This window comes from Xenopus laevis, chromosome 4L (genome assembly GCF_017654675.1).
Source record: "Xenopus laevis strain J_2021 chromosome 4L, Xenopus_laevis_v10.1, whole genome shotgun sequence".
Classification (NCBI taxonomy): domain Eukaryota; kingdom Metazoa; phylum Chordata; class Amphibia; order Anura; family Pipidae; genus Xenopus; species Xenopus laevis.
In genome coordinates, this window is record NC_054377.1 from 130,822,593 (window position 1) to 130,839,193 (window position 16,601).

Here is a 16,601-nt window from a genome sequence, read left to right on the forward strand (position 1 = left end):
AAATCCTACCCCACATAGAGCCCCCTCCCTCCCCACCTCCAGCCTAGCTGCTACCCCGGGCAAATGCCCCTAATTTTTTACTTACCCCTCGTGCAGATTCAGGGATCAGAGTTCATGGCAGCCATCTTCCAGGTCTTCGTGCCTTGTTCCGGCGCTTCTGCAATTTCCGTCAATTTGGGTGCATGAGCAGTTGATGCAAACCTGGAAATTGCTCCAACTGCGCATGCACTGCTCCGCCGGTTTCTTTCTCAGATTACCGGAGACCCGGAAGATGGCTGCCGTGAACTCTGATCCCTGAATCTGCACCAAGTGGTAAGTAAAAAGTGTAAAAGGTTAAGGGCATTTGCCCAGGGTAGCAGCTAGGCTGGTGGTGAGGAGGGAGGGGGGTCTATGTGGGGTGGGGGTGAAGCACTGTGGCCACTGATAATGCAAATAGAATGCTTAAAGAAGACTTAAAATGCAATACTTATCTCCCTTGAATGGCAAAGTATCATTCCTTTTAATGCTTACTAACCCATGACGGTTCCAAGAACACTGCTTTCGAGGTGAGGGATTGGTTAAATATGCAGTGAGCCTAAAGGTGGCCATAGACACACAGATCCTATCGTACGAATCGAGGATTCATACGATTTTCGGATCGTGTGTGGCGTGTGCCGACATCTTTCGTCCGGCGGAGATCGGTCGTTTGGTCGATCGGTCAGGTTTGATTTTGACCCGACCGATCCCGCCGGAGCCCACGGCACATCGTAATCGGATCGTTCGGCCTTACACCCGAACAATCAGATTACCCCCAATATAGCCATGTTTGTTAATGGCATATCGGGGAAAAATCCGCTCGTTTGGCGATGTGGCCAAACGAGCGGATCTTTGCATCTATGGCCACCTTTAGGGGGGTGGGGACTGGTCCCAGTGAGCTCACAGACAGAGTATCATGGTTTAATTCCAGTCTGTGGAATCAGTAATGTCTGTGTATGGAAATATAATTATATTCCGTTTTTGAAGTTCAGGTAGTGTTTATGTAACACAAGCCCTAATGAATAAGCCCAAGTCAAAAAGTGGTACATTTTCCCTTTAAGAGGCTTCAGTTTCCCTTTAAATGTTGATTTCTACAGTTGTAAAAGGTTATTGAATAAGTTAGGGATGGGAACAGATGTATGTGATATATGACACACTCCAACTATTACATTACAGAATTCTGTTTTGAAAGCCATCCAGCTGACAATGCTTGCTGCCTTATAGAAACATCTGTTTTCCAATGGACAGTTGTTGACTTAACATAAAACTACAAAAAGCAATAAGAATGTTTCCCCAGGATGTGGTAAGTGATGGCAAAACACAGAAAGGAAGGAGATTCAGTGAAATTTCCCTTAATCTTTGCATCCACGCATGCTTTCATTCAACACTCACTACAGTGTGAAGACTTAAAACAAAATTGATGAGAAAATGACAACACAAATGAAAATGTAATTCCAGGGAAAAGGTGTAAAATAAGTAGAATGTTTGAAGCAAACACAGTGTCCTGGAGAATGCATCCATGTTCTTTTTAGAGCTTTTTAAATAAGCTTAAAGGGGTGGTTCACCTTTAAAGTAACTTTTATAATTTTATAGAACGACCAATTCGAAGCAACTTTTCATTATTTATTTTTTTACAGTTTTATAGTTATTTGTCTTTTTCTTCTGATTCTTTGCAGCTTTCAAATGGGCGTTGTTGCCACACATGTATAGTTACTTTTTATTACTGATTCTTCTATTCAGTCCCACTCATATTCCAGTCTCTTATTCAAATCAGTGCTAGGGTAATTTGGGCCCTAGTTACCAGATTGCTTAAAATGCAAATTGAAGAGCTGCTGAATAAAAAGCTAAATAACTCAAAAACCTTCAATAATAAAAAAAATTAAAACAAATATGCAGATTATCTCAGAATATCTCTCTCTATGTCATACTAAAAGTTATCTCAAAGGTGAACAACCCCTTTAAGGGCATCTAAAGTCTAAAATAGAATAAGGCTAGAAATGCTGTATTTTGTATACTAAATATAAACATGAATTTACTGCACCACAAGCCTAATCAAACAAATAATTTATGCTTTCAAAGTTGGCTACAGGGGGTCACCATCTTGCAACTTTGTTAAACATCTTTGCAAGACTAAGACTGTGCACATGCTCAGTGGGGTCTGGGCTGCTTAGGGATCGTCATAAACAAAGCTGCTTGAGTTCTGCATGGCTGGGAAGTAAGGCGGGGGCTCCCCCTGCTGTTCATAAGTATGATTGTTTCCCTGCTCAGCAGTTAGGGACCGTCTGACAATTCCTATCCACAGCAGTAAATGAAGGGAGAATTTCACTGCATACAGTTGGGTTTCTTATAAAAACGGTACACATTTTTTAATGAAAGTATATTGGAGATAGGTTTCTTTTTCATTAAAGAAAGTAAAAATAGGATTTTATTTGCCTTTACATGCCCTTTAAATAAGCTGTAAGACATCAAAAAGTTACCATTCTACATAATAAATTAAGGTGTAGTTGCTGCAACAACAAGTTATACAGAGAAAACTGTAATTGTAACTATTCTCAATAGTCATGGGTGCAAGGTTCATATGTTTATATGTTTGTTGACATCTCAACTTGCACTTCCTGCAGAAATGTTATATATGAGAGAACTAGTATGATATTTGCTACTACTAGTTTGCAGGCCTTCTTTGAAAAGTTAAAACTAAAGAAGAAGAAATTGTAAAATCATTGGGGAAGGTTGCCAAGTTGTTAGGCACCCCCCAGTAACTTTTCCTGCTTACCAGCCCTGTATACTGTTTGCTAAGCAATGTGTTGTCAATATCTTTGTTCTCCCAGTTTGGCATTAGAAATTTGGATATTATATAAATATTTGATAGAGGACATCAGCTAAATTTATCCCATTTATAAAAATACATTAAGGGGCAGATTTATCAAGGGTCGAATTTCAAAGTAGAAAAAACTTTGAAATTCGACCATCGAATAGAATCGTCCGACATTCAAATTCAAAAGATTTTATACATCGTATGATCGTATTCCGATTGTAGTACGATCATACTCCAAATCGAACGATACAAACTATTTTATCGTACAATAAACTTAGCAAAACACACAGGAGGTCCCCCATAGGCTAAATAGCAATTCGGCAGGTTTAAGTTGGCGAAATATTGAAGTCGAACTTTTTTTACACAGACAGTACTTCGATTATTGAATGGTCGAATAGTAGAACGATTTTTTCTTCGAATCGAAGGTCGAAGTCTAAAATTTACTTTGAATTTCAAATTTTTTTACTTCGAAAATTCGATTCACTTCGACCATTGATAAATCTGCCCCTAAAAGTGAAATCAAGACCTTGTCTATGAAATGCCTGTTCAAAAGTGTCACAAAAATGTCCCTTCAGGGAGACAGTAGAAGCACATAGCATTTTAGTGAAAATCAATGGGTGCAAGTGTTCATACATATATATCTGCCACATTTAAATGTATCATTTGGAATATCTGAGAATAAACTTTACACTGACTCAGCATCAGCACTCTAAAAAGTCTAGAAGCAGCATGCATTGCTGGTTTCTAATCCTTTCATTTGATTAATCCCTTCCCTGCCATTGGTCATTCTGGAGCTGCATATTACTGGTCAATTTCATTTGAGTGGAATCTGGAAAAGTGGAAACTTTGTGGTTGGCACATAGTAACTTTATTGCCAGTCATGTCAATTGTATGTTGCTTTCAGGAATTAAGCCAATTTGTCACTGGTCTTCAGTCAATGTGTTTATTTATTTGATCTATAGATTAAACCGGTAATAAATTGCCGAGATAAATGGCCCTAGCAACCAAAGCTTGATCAAGTCTTTCACTTTGAAGAGAACCATCAATTGTTCTCTGGTTCGTATATAAAATCATTAGGATTAAACAGAAAGTTGCAGTCACTTTTAGTTGCATTACACTTGGGGAAAATCCTAAATAACTTAACATAAATATTTTTTTATGATTCTAATATATTAGGAAAAATGTACAGTGCTAATATAGCAATGACACTGTCTAGTCCAATTATGATCCAGTTGGCACCACGTCAGAAGTTAGAGAGAGAATTGTTCTTATATCGCTTTGCTCAGGAAAGACAAAAGTTATTTAAGGCTTCTGATTCCTTCCCTGAGTAGAGAAACATTGGAACAGTTCTTTTTCTGTAGTTGTACATAAGACAAGCAGGATATACCCAGTGTTTCCATGGTGTTATAATGCGCTCAACCATATGCAGTAGAAGAAATCACAAATAAAATGGGTTTGATTGAGGCACTTACCTCACTGCAGATTGAGGAGACCCTGGAAATTCAGTAAATTCTGAATTGTTGTATACTATCAGGTTGTCTGTCTGCACAAGGGGATTGTCCTGTTCCTGTAGGCGATTATGCTCTTGGCTATGTGCACTATTAAGTGCTACATGCTCTTGTTGTTGGTCATTTTCTAAAGAGAAGTGGAACACAGTATTTAGTTTCATGAGCAAAAAGGAAAAACAAAAAAAGAAGAGCTATGCCTTATATTTAGGTGGTCCAACTGGGTCATTTATAGTCATCACACCCCCCTACCACTCATGGAATTATGAAACAGCAGAATACAACAATATATATATTAACATATAGATCTACTTATTGAAAATATTTATTGCCCTAAATATGTTATTTAATAGATTGTTATTCATGTCGATACAAGTTTAAAGGTTTTTTACTTTAATTTACCTGCCTTCTTAACAACAAAGCCATTAAACGTGTCTCAGTGCAAGCTTTCAGACATCGCTGATCAATTAACATGTCTTAAGCATTAAAACAAGCCGTCATTTTATTTCCGAGCTGCCTGGAAATGAACAGTCCAACTCGACATGCTGGAAAGTCACTGAATGGGTTAAATGCACCATTAGCTTTGAATAATTCTGACTTTATAATTAAAGTGGTTTTATCCATCAGCAGCTTAAAATATTCACCATGGCCCTACTAAAATGTTATAGTAAAACAGTAAAACCTCAATTTTACATCTCCTGATTTAAAATTTTCCAAAAAGTTTTCATTGTTTATCTGAGGTCCCACCAATATATAATAGGCATGCACCAAATCCACTATTTTGGATTCGGCCGAACCCCCGAATCCTCCACTAAAGATTTGGGCAAATACTGAACTGAATCCTAATTTGCATATGCAAATTAGGGGTAGGAAGGGGAAAACATGTTTTACTTCCTTGTTTTGTGACAAAAAGTCTCGAGATTTACTCTCCCCTCCCTTTGGTTCGGCTGGGGAGAAGGATTCGGCCGAATCCTGCTGAAAAAGGCTGAATCCTGGATTCAGTGCATCCCTAATATATAATGCATAATACATTTCCCTGTTATTACATTTTTCGAAGATTTTACACTATTTTTTTCAGGTTCCCTTGAAAAACGTAAAAAAGGGTGTTTACTGTATAGTTTTTCAAAAACGAATTCTTCTTCATAACCAACTGTACAAGCTTGTAAATGGTTTATGCCATGAAATGCCACCTTTTACACAGATAAGGTGGAGACTAATGATAACTAATCATTGTAACTAATGATCCATTGCCTGATAGTCAACTGAAAGTCTCATTTCCGTGTGAGAATACTGACAATGCTGTAGATGAGTTGTAATTTCTAAAAGCATCTCTTCCAAATGAAATTCTTGGGGAGTTATTTACTAAACTCTGAATGTAAAAGTCACGCAAAATTCATGATTTTTTTAATAATAAAATCAGCTTTTAAAAAAAATCACAAATTTTTTCGGAATTTATTAAACCCCGAGGCTGGAAAAGTCAGAATCTGAAAATCAGGCATCTCAGATCTGTCAAGGTTGCATATAAGTCAATGGGAGAAGTCCCAATGATTTTTTGATGTGCGCTGGGTTTAGTGTAATACCCCAAAGTTTTCTGGTGAAAAAAATTGTGAAAATCATATGAAAAATCCAAAAAAAATCATGAAAATCTAATTTTTTTCCTGCAAAGCAAATTTTTGGGAAAATTTAATAATAAATAAGCTTATTCTCCTCCAGACTCTGAGCAGAGAGACAAAAAGATACATCAGTGGTAGGTTTGTCAAATGGCAGGAGACAAGGAGCCCTGGGAATATTGATACACAAAATTATTGGCTGTTGTCAATAAATCAATTTTACACTAAAGACTAAGATCTAGACTGAAGTGCATGTGAAACCAAAGAAATGTGAAAAGAAAAATCAGTTCCAGTTTCTGGATCCTACACAGAATGGATCGTAAAGGTGCAACTTACATGTAAAAACTGTAGTAGAGTTTGATTTTCCAAACATTACACAATTGTCGCCTTTGTCAGGTGTAAGTCTGTGTGGTCTTATATGAATGTGAGACCACACAGAAAGTAATAGGTTGTATTTCACAGCAAAGAGCCACAGTTAATCATAAAAAAGCAATACTTTTCCTGTTCCTTAACATCTTTCAGCAGCTGGAATTTTTTCATGGCACCTAAGGACACGATCTTTGAACAAGGGGTGGTGACTGGGTCATATTTTTGGCTGAATATTGTTTTTAATTTAAAGGTGCACAGTTTATGGCTCAACAAGATTATCAAATAATAGGAATTTAAGAAATTTACACTAAAAAGCGTATAGTTCTTGAGATACAGTATGTTGTATGTACACTCAAAAATTCTATTGATTTATTAATTATGATTGCTAATACAATTTTCAGTTTGGGCTCTCATTTACATCAGGTACTACTGTATGTACTGTAGTGTATGGGAATTATTATCAAGAATGCTCGGATGTGGAATTTTGCAGATAAGGGATCTTCATGTAAGTTGGATCATCATACTTTACATCTACTTAAAAAATAATTTAAACATTAAATAATCCCAATAGGATTGTTTTGCTTCCAATAAGTCTTAATTAGGATCAAGTACATGGTACTGTTTTATTACTACAGGTATGGGACCGGTTATCCAGAATGGTTGGGACCTGGGGTTTTCCGGATAATGGATCTTTCTGTAATTTGGATCTTCATACCTTAAGTCTACTAGAAAACCATTTAAACATTAAGGGGCAAATTCATCAAGGGTCGAATATGAGGGTTAATTAACCCTCGATATTCGACTGGGGACTGAAAATCCTTCAACTTCGAATATCGAAGTCGAAGGATTTTGCGCAAATACTGCGATTAACTATTAAATCCTTTGAATCGAACGATTCGAAGGGTTTTAATCCAATGATCGAAGGATTGTCCTTCGACCAAAAAAAGTTAGGCAAGCCTATGGGGACCTTCCCCATAGGCTAACATTGGGTTCGGTAGCTTTTAGGAGGCGAACTAGGGGGTCGAAGTTTTTTCTTAAAGAGACAGTACTTCGACTATCGAATGGTCGAATAGTCGAACGATTTTTAGTTTGAATCCTTCGATTCGAAGTCAAAGTCGTAGTCGAAGGTCGAAGTAGCCAAAAAAACAATTCAAAATTCAAAGTTTTTTTTCTTCTTTTCCTTCACTCGAAGTTAATGAATTGGCCCCTAAATAAACCCAATAGACTGGTTTTGCTTCCAATAATGATTAATTATATCTTAGTTTGGATCAATTACAATGCACTGTTTTTTTATTACAGAGAAAAAGGAAATCACTTTTTAAAATTAGTATTTTCAATCTTTTAAAAAGTTAGATTATTTGGATAAAATGGAGTCTATGGGAAAAAGTCTTTCCTTAATTTGGAGCTTTCTGGATAACAGATTTCTGGATAACGGATCCCATACCGGTACAGAGAAAAAGGAAACATTTATATACTTATTTCCTTATAAAGGAGCCTTTGGGAGATGGCCTTCTGGTAATTCAGAGCTTTCTGCATAACAGTTTTTCAGATCCCACGCCTGTACATGTATGGGACCTGTAATCTAGAATGCTCAGGACCTGGGGCTTTCCAGATAACAGATGTGTCCGTAATCTGGATCTTCATATCGTAAGTCTACTTAAACATCAATTAAACATTAAATAAACCCCATAGTCTGGTTTTACTTCCAATAAGGATTCATTATATCTTAGTTTGGATCAAGTACAAGCTACTGTTTTATTATTACAGAGAAAAAGGAAATCACTTTTTAAAATTAGTATTATTCTGATAAAATGGAACTTCCTGTAATCCGGAGCTTTTTGGATAAAGTTTTTCCGGATAACGGGTCCCATACCTGTACTATATTTCTGCTACAGTTAATCTGAAAATGTTGTCTATGCTCCTTCAACATGACATTTTTGTCCAACTAGTTCATTCAGTCTGAATTTTGGGTTAATGGACAAATATTTAACTGTACATAAAGCACAAAACTACTTATAAAAACGACTCGTGAAACAAATTTGTTCAATTACAACTAAATCACTGTTACCCTTTAAAGAGAAGCAGTTTCTAGTTTGCGTGAACTTTAAAGGGACTCTGTCATGGGGGAAAAAACAATTTCAAAATGAATCAGTTAATAGTGCTGCTCCAGCAGAATTCTGCACCGAAATCCATTTCTCAAAAGAGCAGATTTTTTTTATATTCAATTTTGAAATCTGACATGGGGCTAGACATATTGTCAAATTCCCAGCTGCCCCAAGTCATGTGACTTGTGCTCTGATAAACTTCACTCACTCTTTACTGCTGTACTGCAAGTTAGAGTGATATCACCACCTACCTTTTTCCCCCCAGCAGCCAAACAAAAGAACAATGGGAAGGTAACCAGATAGCAGCTCCCTAACACAAGATAACAGCTGCCTGGTAGATCTAAGAACAGCACTCAATAGTAAAAACCCATGTCCCACTGAGACACATTCAGTTACATTGAGAAGGAAAAACAGCAGCCTGCCAGAAAGCAGTTCTCTCCTAAAGTGCAGGCACAAGTCACATGACCGGGGGCAGCTGGGAAATTGACAAAATGTCTAGCCCCATGTCAGATATCAAAATTGAATATAAAAAAAAAATCTGTTTGTTCTTTTGAGAAATGGATTTCAGTGCAGAATTCTGCTGGAGTAGCACTATTAACTGATGTGTTTTGAAAAAAAAACGTGTTTTGAAAAAAAACCATGTTTTCCGATAACAGGATCCCTTTAAATTGCCCATAACTATCGTAGTTTTGCAGCTTTAAGTTTTTCCAAATTGTTACAAGAACGTATTAAATATTATGAATCTGTACGCGCAGCACGCTTAAGTGCAGCTGAAACAGACCCCAAGACATTTACACAAATCACTTATGGGTCTATTAAGAACATTTACATTCAGATCTTCAGATCCTAGCTGATTACAGCAGTTATTTCCTACTCTAATTACTTTGCTATTGCTGGAAGACATGGTTGTAATACAAAGTTCAATATGGAATAATTGTATTCAAATGATTGTTCTGTTGGCTACAGTAGGTTTCTAAAAAGAACACAACTGGCACCTGCTACAGAATACAAATATTCTTGAAAGCTTTTAAACTATGATGCAATTTTGAGCTCTAATATGTTTGTGGAACAATGCCTCTGCTGGATTTACCATCGACACTGCCAGTAAAGAAATGGTCAAACCAGTTACTTGAGAAGGAGACCCTACCTTGTTGGCAAATCCAGAAGAAGAATCCAGACATGTGCTAAAGGGTTTGTACAGCTGCATACAGGAACCAGATAAATAAGAAATTGCCCCATCCATTCAGCTGCCATCACTAACAAATTTGGAAAATTGGTAATGCAATAAAAGTGCAAACTTTACTACAGGCCTAGCAATTTGCAGCAACTGGTCTACAGGTAGAACCTACTGGTTTGCTGCGTGAAAGGACAGTGACCTAGAATAAAAGTTTTAAGTGTTTTGTAGAAATATTGAATGGCAAATCCGTGTGTAATGGCAGCAATCAAACAATTTATGTAAATAGATGTTCTTTTCCTCGTTTACCCCCCATTTTAGGAATTGTATGTAACATTTGTGATGTTTTAAGAAACCAAAAAAAATAAGAGCAGGATTGTTTTTTTATTATGAGCTCTGTGAACTTTAATTAGAAGTCGGTTTTGAAGAAATTACTTGGAGAAAGGCTTGCTGTATTTCTGGAATACTAGATACCTTCACAGAAATATATTTTGGGGGTAGGGGAGAACAGTTTCAAATACTGTACCAGATTCTGGTGACCTGTATTTACCAGTGACAGTAATTCATTTGTTTTCAGGATCCGACTAAAAATATTGAGCGTGAAATGCACAGGCATGGTATCATACAGAAGATATTGTCTAGAATAATATGTATGGCTAATGCTGGGGGTGATATTTATGAGAATGTTTGCCTTGAGGATACAAGAACAACTATGCAATAATAGATTATATGTTTGACCAGCAACTGCAAATAATACATTTCATGGCAGCATCTTGCAAAAGAAAGTGTTTATTTTTTTTATTTTATTTTTTTATATCATATAGGTTTGAAGGGAGTCGTAAATTTATTTCAGTTTTTTAAGAAACTATAACCTTATAAAATTACTAGGGATGCACCGAATCCACTATTTGGGATTCGGCCGAATCCTTGGTGAAAGATTCAGCCGAATACCGGACAAAATCCGAATTTGCATATGCAAATTAGGGGCAGGAAAGGAAAAAGTGGAAAAAAATTCTTCTTTTTTGACTTCCCTACCCACCCCTAATTTACATATGCAAATTAGGATTGGGATTCGGTTCAGACGGGCACAAGGATAAGGCCGAAGCCAAATCTTGCTGAAAAAGGCAGAATCCTGAACCGAATCCTGGATTCAGTGCATCCCTAAACATTACTGTGTTTTAAATATGTTATATGAAACTTACTATGGAAAAATGAGTTCTACACCCTAACTGGACAATGATTAGAAGCCTTTTGTGCTGTGAGATGACAATTCTTAAAAATTATATTGGAGTTTCTTAAGAAAAAAACATGATATTTACAAGCGTTCACAAATAATTATATATTCTGTTGTTACTGGTACATAAAGTAAACAAAGAGTTACGGAGTGCACTTATGATCAACGCTCTTCCTCGAAACACTGTCAGTTCTTTCAATCCACATTATGAACATCAAGTAGATGTGCTACAAACAGATTTGATTGAGTCAGCAAAAAGTAAGATTCTAATTTTTTATTTTTTTTCCAATCTCCATATACCATTGCTCTTATTAAAGTTTTTAAGAAGAAATGTAGCTTGAGCAGTTATGGGACCTGTTTTCGAGAATCAGAACCTGGGTTTGCCAGATATCTTTATTTTACTTAAAAATCATTTAAACATTAATTAAACCCAATAGAATTGGTTTTCACCAATAATGATAAAATATTATCTCAATTTGGACCATGTGCAATTTTTGTTTTTATTATTACTTTTTGTTTTTATCACTGCAGTTATAATGACTGATAAACAGGTAGAGAGAAAATTAGTTTCAGTACAACTGGCAACTTAAATTGTGCCTTGGGCTGATTCTCTCTGCAGATAAGCTTTAGAATAATAACCCTTGAACAAAACAACTTCCAGAAATCGCAGACACCTTGCTTTAATCAACTAGAGATTTACAACTTGACATTGTTTGTGGAAAAATGTGAAATAACACACGCAAGGCAGAATTTTGTAGCTTAGATTGACCTGAACCTCCTTATTAGCAAAATTCTCACAATTAATTTAAAGAAGCTTCAAGCGAACAGAACACACTCAGCAGCCACTCCCCTTTCAATACAATTCATAAAATAAAAAATGGGCTTGCACATAAAATGACAGCTAATCTAGTACACACAATTTGTTTTCATGGTTCTTGGCTATGGAGGACATCAAAGCCAAAACAAAACACATTTGTAAAACCATTGCCTTTCTAACAAGTCTCTTAACAGGGCAGAAAACAAAATTTATCAGATCTTCAAATAAAAAATGATCCCAACAAAGCAAACATACAGCAAGGTGATTCAAACATAATTGAAACTTTTAAAGGAGAACTAAAGCTTAACTAAAGAAGTAGCTCGAAATGTTGTACATTATGTTTTGGGTTTCTGTACCAGCCCAAGGCAACCACAGCCCTTTAGCAGTAAAGATCTGTGTCTCCAAACCAGGCCCGGACTGGCAAACTGTGGGCTGCCGTAAGATGCCATAGAAAGTCACTATTTAGTGGGCTGGTTGGGAGCTCATTGGGCTTCTCTGTACTTGTAATGCCTGGGCCTATTTTGACTCCCAATCCAGACCTGCTCCAAAGATGCCCCAAGTAACTCCCCATCTTCTTTTCTGCTGATTCAGTATATAAAATATGACATTTTTAGCCATATTCATTTTTAGGGTTTGGTTTTTCTTTAAGGTATAAAAAGACAGACAAGAAAAGCAGGAAGACATACAAATAACTGTAGATCTCTGCATAACAAAGATTCGTATAATAATTTTCGAGAGTTAGTAGTCTTTTTTTATCAGATGTGTTCATGCAATAATAAGAGAACAGTGCCACATGTTAGTTCTCATGTATCATATCTATAAAAGCTAAGGACATGCACAGTACGACAAAATTCAAATTAAGTTCTGTACTGCAGATTTCATGTATTCTTTTAAACCAATCAAGAACTGAAGGATTATTTGTCATATTTCATCTCAAGGAGATACGAGCTTTCGCTATAGCATCATTGCTATTTGTAAGTAAGTTCTAGCAGAAGTTGCTCAAAGAACCAGATCGTAAATATTATCCCATTTTCACATGGCGATGCCTGGCAAATTATTTTACTGTTTTTTACACCACATAAAAAATATCCCCTTATTTTCAGTGGAAAATGAAACAAAGTACCCGATTCTGGTGTTTCTGTGTACCCAAAATTAATTTTAAAATAGCCCTAGCAGAAGGAAGGTAGGGTGTGTTTGGAATAAGTACTGAAACTGGATGAGTCTGTCCATCTTAATAATGTTTATTCTACCTCTCCAGGAGAATGGTTCTTCAGCAACCTACCGAACAAATAATCATAGTTCTATATTAATGTTTCATTGATATTGGAGAGGGTTTTAATTATATCAGAATATAGGAGGGAGATTGGGCTCGTTTGTGTTTTAGAGCAGCATGGTGGGCCTCAAGCCTCCCAATAAATACCTTCCCCAGTCATCGTTGTATTTGTGGCTTCTTATAATCCATTAAAGCAGGAAATGGTGAAAGCATCTGTCCTTAGACCTTTGCCCTATCTTAAGGTTTTTACTGCTAATGAGAATTCCTCTTTAGTTAAGGGGGCATTTCTTGCACCTGCTTTTTGTAAATCACTGGAAGCTTAAACTGACGTTTAATTATAATTCATGATATATACGCTTGTTTTAGACGCATGGAGGCAAAGTATTTGTTAGATGTTTTTTAAGCAAATCTATATCGAAAAACGAGAACTGTGAATAGCTGACTTCATGTAAAACAGACTCATATAATAATAATATTCTTATGGGGTAATTCATTTTACTAAGAGAGCTTCATCCATTGTTTGTGCTATGGCAAAAACACCATATATTATATATATAATTTTTCAAATCCTGATGGTCGGATTGGTAAACGGTATGGAGTCAAATGCAAATATAAACAGGGAATATTGGTAATTCCATGCAACTTTGCTGAAACAAAAAAAAAACAAACACGTCCGAAGTATAATCAAACTCAATCCACAATTTGCACATGGATAGATAAGAGTGACAACTTTTTGAAAGTACTAAAAGCACTACAAGCAATTGATACTCTTTAAAAAAAAATATATTGAAGAGTACTGAAGTTATAGTCAATAACAGACGATAATCCAGATAGAGAGGAAAAAGAAAGATACAAGGCAAATGTCCATACTACAAATGGCAAGTATTGACATTTTCTTTAGATAGAGAGCACGCTATTTTCAGGTCAGGTTTTTGATGATATGGTAGTAAGAATTTAGTTTTCATTTGTCCTAGTGACCCATTATTCTTCAAATAAAGGTCAGCAGTAGCCACTACACGTAGATGAATTGATGTCTTCTGTTACATGCTTTGATATTCACCGTACAGTAAGAGACACAAAATGAACTTGGTTTGCCCATCATGCCCTTTGGCTGGTCTTTATTATCACCAACAGATAGTGATGGAACAGCAACAATACAGACAATTCATAAGGAAATGGAAAGTGCTGCCCTACTGTGCATCAGACAGAAAACTAAGCGGCCATGAAAGGAAAGAACTGTAGTGAATGGACTAGTTCTGAAAAAAAGCCATAAAAGAGTCGAATAACAGGAAATCAGTGACTGAGCTTCAACATGAGTCTGGACAACAAACAGTTGAACCCACGCAGTGCATTACAGAAACTATTCATCATTTACATGTCACTGGCTCACTAGAGCTTATTCCCACACAATTGGGTCATGAGAAGAACATACTGATGTTTCTTAAAAATGGGTCATTAAAGTTGGTTTGAAGTAAAAGATTTGTTTTTCAGTTGAATGATTTAAAAAAAAAATGTGTTGAGTTAAATTTGATCAGTTGTGTTTATTTTTAGATGCAGGTTTTGTCTAGTCTTCATTGTCATACAGCACACTGGACAGGACTGTACAGCCAAACCCCAAATCCATGTTTGCCTGATTTGACATTTTCCTATATTTTACCCATATTTTCATAGTTCCACCAATTAAAAAGCATTTTCCATTTTATTTATGTATGTATAACTTTATTTGTAAAGCGCTGTTAAGGAGCTGCAGGGCTGTAAAGTGCATAAAAGTACAATCTATATAAAAGTATACATGGGGGAGACAGATCACATAATAAATATATACAGAATCATAGGACAAAGAGCTTAAGTGCTATGTGGGAAGAGACATAGTGGAAAGGTGGTCCCTGTCCCATAGAGCTTACAGTCTAAGTGGATAGGAGGCTCACATAAAGGTAGCTTTTTCTTGAAGAGATTAAGAGAGGATTCCTTACGGAGGAATTCAGGGATGGAATTCCAGAGGTAAGGAGCAGCAAGATAGAAGGGTTTGAGATGAGTGGATGTGGATGGTGTGAAGAGAAGGTGGCTCTGAGAAGAGCGGAGAAGACGACCAGGAACGTATAGAGACAAGAGAAGAAATGTATTGAGGAGCAGAGGAATGAAGGGCTTTGAATGTTAGTAGAAGGGTTTTATATGCGATCCTTTGATTAACAGGCAGCCACACTAAGGATTTTAGTTGGGGTCCTTGTAGCAAAGTTTAAGACTGATTGGAGGGGAGAAAGATGGGAGTCATTTTATATCATGTCATGTTTCCAGTATTTTATGTCTTTTTATCATAAAAAAAAAAAATCTGTTTGCTGTTGTAAAAAGCAGATTTCAACTCATAAGTCTACTGGAGGAGCGCTATTTACTAATGTGTTTTAAAATCCCTAGCATGTGCTTTAATAGGCAACTGGTTTTCTGTGGATTCATTATTATTGGCAACTTACCAGCACTGCTCTGCCCATCTTCAGGCTCTGATTTCACTTTTTTGTTCAACCTCTTCCATCGGCCCTTCACCTGATCAACAAGCTGCTGGAATTCATTTTTGTGCTTTGCTCCTGAAAAACAATGACACTGTTTATACACTGTACACATTTAACAGCTCATACTGAACAGCGAGTTATACTGTAATTACTAAATGCAGGCTATGGCAACATTAGGACAAAATGAATATGAAAAATTGCTGAAACCATCAACTAAAAACTTAAAGGGGTTGTTCACCTTTATGTTAACTTTGAGTATGATATAGGGAATGATATTCTGAGACACTTGTCAACTGGTTTTCATTTTCTATTACTTGTGTTTTTTTTTAGTTATTTAGCTTTTTATTCAGCAGCTATTCATTTTGCAATTCCAGCAACCTAGGGTCCAAATTACCCTAGCAACCATGAATTGATTTTAACAAAATACAGGAATATGAATAGGAGAAAAAAATAAAAGTAGCAATAACAATAAATTTGTAGCATTATAGAGCAGTTGTTTTTTAGATGGGGTCAGTGACCACCATTTTAAATATGGAGAGAGTCAGAAGAAAAAGGGAAATAAAATTAAAAAACAATAAAAAAATACACGATGAAGACCAATTGAAAAGTTGCTTAGCATTAGCCACTCTTACATACTAAAAATTACCTTAAAGGGGACCTGTCACCCCAAGAAACAATTCCAAATTCTTTTTTATCGTGTTAGTTGAGCAAAATAAAATTTACTTGCACTATATTTATTATTTAAATTGTGTCTTCTTCACTTTTGGAATTACACTATCATACCAAGCAGGCAGCAGCCATTTTGTGGACACTATTATTTAGATAAATTGTGTGTCACCCCAAAATCTTGTGTAAGCACGAGAATGGGGAACCTAATGCCCATACAAAGTGTCCTACATAAGTATAGGGCCTGGGGAGGGAAGGGGCAATGTAAGAAGTGCAATGACGTAGGAAGTGCTGAATGGAAAGTGAAAGTAATTGACTGTCCCACCTCTATAACTCAGGCATAGAGACAGGGCAGATAATATTTGATTGTCAGCTGAGATATAACAGGTATGGATGTTTTAATGAAAAAAATAAGTTGTGTTTCATGTTTAATTTGCAAAGGACTTTTTAAGTGTAGATGACAGGTCCACTTTAAAGGTAAACCACTCCTTTAAACTAGCATATATGCATACTT

The 16,601-nt window shown here is 36.3% G+C and overlaps 1 protein-coding gene across 5 annotated transcripts in view; it reads right to left on the bottom strand.

Moving 5' to 3' along the window:
• Positions 1-16,601, bottom strand: part of rad18.L (RAD18, E3 ubiquitin protein ligase L homeolog) — a 195,883-nt gene that overhangs the window by 98,146 nt on the left and 81,136 nt on the right. For all 5 annotated transcript variants that reach the window (XM_041590812.1, XM_041590810.1, XM_041590807.1 and 2 more), the window contains 2 exons: positions 15,386-15,496; positions 4,303-4,465 (listed from right to left, as the gene is read on the bottom strand). In XM_041590812.1, coding sequence (XP_041446746.1) covers positions 4,303-4,465; positions 15,386-15,496 — 274 coding nt within the window. The remainder of the gene's footprint in view (positions 1-4,302; positions 4,466-15,385; positions 15,497-16,601) is intronic.